At 37.8% G+C, this 5,051-nt stretch overlaps 2 protein-coding genes across 3 annotated transcripts; both read right to left on the bottom strand.

Moving 5' to 3' along the window:
- Positions 82-3,431, bottom strand: LOC107607869. 2 transcript variants are annotated; one of them, XM_021106458.1, is made up of 7 exons: positions 3,210-3,431; positions 2,772-2,856; positions 2,524-2,656; positions 2,212-2,369; positions 1,862-1,985; positions 1,589-1,771; positions 82-1,477 (listed from the first exon to the last, which is right to left on the bottom strand). In XM_021106458.1, exons 2-7 carry the CDS (start codon positions 2,849-2,851, stop codon positions 1,184-1,186), a joined length of 972 nt encoding a protein of 323 aa, XP_020962117.1. In that variant the 5' UTR covers positions 2,852-2,856; positions 3,210-3,431; the 3' UTR covers positions 82-1,183. The 2 variants fall into 2 exon arrangements, with proteins under 2 accessions (XP_020962117.1, XP_020962116.1); XM_021106457.1 differs by having other exon boundaries at positions 82-1,771.
- LOC110265148 lies at positions 3,271-4,009 on the bottom strand. The gene is made up of 3 exons (XM_021107977.1): positions 3,771-4,009; positions 3,427-3,666; positions 3,271-3,306 (listed from the first exon to the last, which is right to left on the bottom strand). The coding sequence occupies exons 1-3, from the start codon at positions 3,921-3,923 to the stop codon at positions 3,271-3,273; spliced, it is 429 nt and encodes a 142-aa protein (XP_020963636.1). The 5' UTR covers positions 3,924-4,009.

Genomic DNA, 5,051 nt, shown 5'->3' with positions numbered 1-5,051 from the left:
ATGTAGATCTTTATTATAACAATGTATTAAATCAATTAAGACTAAATATAAATCAATAATTATTAATTATTCATCATAATAGATTTAGGGGTAATATTATAAGTACACAAACATATTGTAGAAGATAAAAGAAGTCGAGCAATATGGTTTAACTTAATATCCAAAACGGGCATTGGAACTCATTCTACAGGCTCAAAAGCAATAGCGTGGAATCTGCATTGTTCGGGGAGAATACGAACTCCTGATGCATGCAGAGTTCCTTGGTGCATTTGGGTAAATATATTTTTTTATTGTTTTTTAGTGCTTAATTACAATACAATTTGTATGCTACTCCATAAATAAGAGTTGTTTATGTTGGCATAAATAGAAGTTCAAACATCTTGTTCTAGTTAACCCATGGAAGGATGAAGAATGCAAACAATCCTCCCACGTGGAGGCATACAATGTGCATAAACAATATTGGAATAAATGAGGATGCTATTCAAAGATCACCCACTTATTCAAGACAGGTGAATTTGTTGGCGTCTGGCATTCTATTTAAGGCAATCCCTTTTTTCCTAACGCAGCAGAAAGTAAAGGCAAATTACTTGGCAAACCCAGTTGAAAGACACACCCGCTCCCCCAATGGCATAATAAAGCAGTGTCAATAAGCATATCCAGCAGGTGTAATTCCATGTTTAACGACACACAATGAGCAGGTTGCAATAATAGGAGTGGACAGAAAGAGTTGGTGAGGGAAAAAGACAGAAGGCATAACATGTTAAACACACCAATAAGATTTTGATTACCAAGCAAAGTAGTGACATGAAACATGAATGGCATTACAAATCCTAATGGAATCATAAAGACAACATCCGATAAACCAAAGGAAGCGGCAAAGCGCGGCAGCAACCTTGGGACGAGGCAAGAAACCCAGCCGAGATCTGCCATTATATATAACACCATGATCGACCAAAGTAAACCACAATGATGACAATGTCATAATGGATCAGCATGTCAACGTCTGAGTCACATTGCTAGTGTGATGGTGGAAAAAAAACAAATTGGAATGCAACAGTTAGAACGTAAATTAAGTTGATATCATGTTGATATAACGAAAGAGTCAGAGCGGTTTATTAAACGCTAAGCAGTTAGGGTTTTGCTGTTTTTATTTTAGACGCTCTGGTACGGAAGGATGAGGGCCTCATATGTCCCCTGCATCAGGGTCGGTGGCATTCCTTGGGACGCAGCTCTCAAACGCAGGGAGAAGACTCTTGGAGGCAGAGGGTGTGGCATGTGATGAGAAGTCGTCACCGGATCTAATGCAAACCCGCTTAACAGGAGTATATGTAACCACGTGGCCAGCCCCGTGACCAGGAACTGCAGCAGAATTCGGACTCGGAGTGGTGGTTGAACCAGGGATACCGAGTATGCTCCCAGACCCAACCAAGTCACCGCTTCGAACAACCGCACCCTTGGTCAAATTCTGCAGTGCATCCTGGAACAGATGATGTTTTGATTGTAAAGTGTTAAGGAATACAAAAAGCAACAACATTTGAATAAGCAATGGTAATTGAAAGTCCTCTGTGGAGCACTCAACGACACATACCAATTTAATGTTCTTGTCTAAAGCAAGTGAGGAGATAATCTCTGGGTCAGAACATATTCTTGAAACGGTAATCACGCACAGCTGAAATTTATTTAAGCTATCATGCCTAACAGTAAGCTTGAATAGAAGTGTCCTCCCAATCAGTGCATTAAGCTCATCTGGGAAATGCTCTCTTCCATATCCCTGGTTGTTGAAGAGAAAAAGCCAGTAAGTTGGCAGCAAAAAATATCACAAAATCTCAGAGCAAGAGCAAAGGAAGTAAGAATAAATAACCCTAGCAAGCAATCTGGTGCGGATCTCAGCGGCAGTTAGGCCTAAGAACTTTGATGCACAATTCTCAAATAGAACAAAAGTTGCGGTATCTGAGTCATCACCAACACGAACCTGAATGCAGAACCTTTATCCGCATATACAAAGCAACAAAAAAAGGGGGGCATGTTAATGCGCCAACAAATACTCAGTCCATATTCAACAACAAACATAGAAGTGCAACATGGCTGTTTGATGGAACCAACCCCAAATTTAAGAAACACATCCAATCGACAAGAAAAAGAAAGGCTAATGTTTGTGAGTCTAATGAATTAACATAAGAATAAACCAACCTCACATGAGGGGATACAAACCTGGGGGCAAAAACTGTAGAGTAAACATCACATTTTGCACAATAAAATTGGTCAGTAAGTGCCTCCAGTCCCTGTGTGCATTGCCTGCAAGCCTTGTACCACCATGCATGATCCCTGTCAATGTCAATGACCGTTCCAAATGTCACAAAGGTTGATTTCTGGGAGCAGAAATTAGTCACAATGAAATGAGCGGTGTATCACACGAAAAAAAGGAGTCATGTATTTATTTGTTTCATGATGGTAACCAGAATGAATGTATTTAAATTGGTGTTGCGAAAAAGCCATTGAATTCAAAGCACCCAAAGAACACACCTTAAGAGTTTCCTTTATTTGATGTATGGTAGCATAAGGGGTAAGGCTGAGAAAATCTTCAGATGGAGAATGCCTCACTACCCGGCTTATAACTTCAACGCTGGTGCTGTGCTTGCTACCAAGTCGAATCAGCCTAGCATCAATCAAATTAACAACATTACCATATCACAAACAATACAGGAACGGTAAAAGTTGATTGGAAAAAAAATGGTGAACAAATAAATAAAGCCTTTGTTAAAGAAACGAACTTTTGACGGAATTTCTTAACCACTTCAAGGTCAGCATTAACCATGAGCCTTGTGGTGTAGTTTGTGTTGGTTATAGTCATAACATCTGAAATAAAATGAAATCTGATTAGAGAAATAGTTGGTTAGATATAAAGAGGTTCGTATATAGTGGGGCACTGTTAAATATACCATTGTAGAACTTCATCTTGGCAAATTGGAGCACAATTATAAATTCAGTGGCCTTGTTGGCATCAAGAAGAGTTACCAATTCAGACGCATAATTTTCCTACAAGGCGCATGAAAGCTTCTCACTGCCACTTTTGGGTCCACACGCATTTTTTTATCGGGTTTTACATAGCACAATTATGATCATTAGAGAACACAATTAGAGGAAAGTTTCAAATGCGACGTGGGTAAGGTATATAAGTGTCTATGCATAATGAGATGAAAATAACTTACCTTAGATCATCAAGCTCGATTTTCATGTAATGTGACTTCCGATTTCTATTTTCAAAAGGAATCAACTCACTCTTTGCGGATAGTAGACCAACAAAATCTGCGCCAGATAACCACAAGATAAGCAGGATTAAGCAGACAGTTAGCAAGGGCAAATAGATCTTATGCTAGGTAAATGACGTAGATGTTAGTGGCACAATGACAACATCAAAGTGCATACCAATAAGATTTCCTTGGTTGCCACGAAATCAAATGACTCAATTGGAATATCCATGCCATCAGCACCGGAGACCAATGTGTCCCTCTTAAATATGATCTGCATGCTATGCTTGGTGGGTCTGTATTTCTGTGTGTTTGAGTCCATTGTGAAGTTGCCCACAACAAACACCTTTCCCTCCTCAAGGATAGGTTCAAAAAGCCGGTAATGGATAGACCGGATGAAACAATGGATCCGAGTTCCCTGACAATGGTGCAATTAAAAAATAATGAGATGACTGATATCAGGGAGATGACAAACTTTTGAAAGGAATACCATACATGACTCAACAAAAGGCAGGAATGTACATCTTTGTCAATTACAACCAACTCCATTGAAGGTTGCGAGTAACTCTTTTCATATGACGGAACCTTCCACATCCTCAAAATTCTTACTTTAATGCACCAGTTCTTCTCTGAAATGAGAGAAAGGTCTTTCACAGAATCAAATTTCTGATCCATTTGGTGGATTGGATTTGGGTCTCGAAGAAGCACAAGAAGAAAATATGAGTTCAGCAGCTGAGTAACTGCAGAGAATTGTAGATATTGATTAAAAAATTATACATGAGAAACAAATACAAAGGAAAAAATCACCATCAACTAAGATGGAAGTACAAAAAGCAAAAATAAATTTAAATATAAAACCAATAAAGTGTATTAAGTATATAATATACACTAATGTTTTTAACATTAATGAGTGGGGGTTCCACCGAAGACACCAATGAAAATCTATTAAACACGTGTTGTGCCATAGCAAAGGAAATGTAGAGATCACAACACCATGTCCATAACCCAACAATAACAACAGTGTAGACCTTGTTTCTAACTATCACATGCCAAAAAAGGAAATAGTCGATGTAGAAATTGGGAATAAACACATAGACACTCAAGAGATGTCACCGAGTGTGCATTACTTGGGTATTGCAAAAAGATCAACTTGCAAAGAATGTGGCACGAGGAAAGTCAAAGCAATAGAAACCAATATAGTGAAAAAGGCGGCAGAATGGCATGAAAAACAAAAAAAAAATAGATCGCAGTGCAAAGAATGAATGAAATAAATATGTGATATGTGATGCATGTATGATTAAATCTAAGGAAGTAAAGGAAAAACTTGAACGCATGTGCATGTAGCAGTAGCAATAACAATATCAATCACAATAAACATATGTCACATGAGATAAGGACGTCTTAGAATGAACCAGTATTAAAAATGCAGATAAAGTCAGTGTGCAAGGATGTTGGAAAGAAGAGAAGGCTTTATAGAGCACCAGGTCCCAGCATTGACCAAGTGTAATTTAGCAAACTGGAAACGGGACTGCAGTCGGTATCGTCTAACGCTGGTTAGACAACCGTTTACTTTAAATTGAGAAAAAAATGAATAAATAATAAATAAATTTACAAAGACCACGAAAAAGACCATTATTGTAAAAACTGGAACCCTTACTCGATATACAACTTAAAAGGTAGCAGACTAATTCGGCCGAGCAATTAAACTGTTTTTGAATTTATTCTTAAGATTTAAAGATTATAGATCTAAATATTAAAAGATTTAAAGAATTTAAAGAAAGTAAAAAATAAATATTATTTAGT

This window comes from Arachis ipaensis, chromosome B07 (genome assembly GCF_000816755.2).
Source record: "Arachis ipaensis cultivar K30076 chromosome B07, Araip1.1, whole genome shotgun sequence".
Classification (NCBI taxonomy): Eukaryota; Viridiplantae; Streptophyta; class Magnoliopsida; order Fabales; family Fabaceae; genus Arachis; species Arachis ipaensis.
Note: the sequence above shows the minus strand (reverse complement) of the source record. Positions and strands in the feature narration are given on the sequence as shown.

Coding starts and splice junctions, on each gene's coding strand:
- LOC110265148 (XM_021107977.1), bottom strand. CDS start 3,923: ATGGATCAGAAATTTGATTCTGTGAAAGACCTTTCTCTCATTTCAGAG. Junction 3,667..3,770: donor TGGTTGTAATTGACAAAGAT/GTACATTCCTGC, acceptor CACCATTGTCAG/GGAACTCGGATCCATTGTTT. Junction 3,307..3,426: donor CAACCAAGGAAATCTTATTG/GTATGCACTTTG, acceptor TATCTGGCGCAG/ATTTTGTTGGTCTACTATCC.
- LOC107607869 (XM_021106457.1), bottom strand. CDS start 2,851: ATGACTATAACCAACACAAACTACACCACAAGGCTCATGGTTAATGCT. Junction 2,370..2,523: donor AAATAAAGGAAACTCTTAAG/GTGTGTTCTTTG, acceptor TTCTGCTCCCAG/AAATCAACCTTTGTGACATT. Junction 1,772..1,861: donor GCACCAGATTGCTTGCTAGG/GTTATTTATTCT, acceptor TTCAACAACCAG/GGATATGGAAGAGAGCATTT.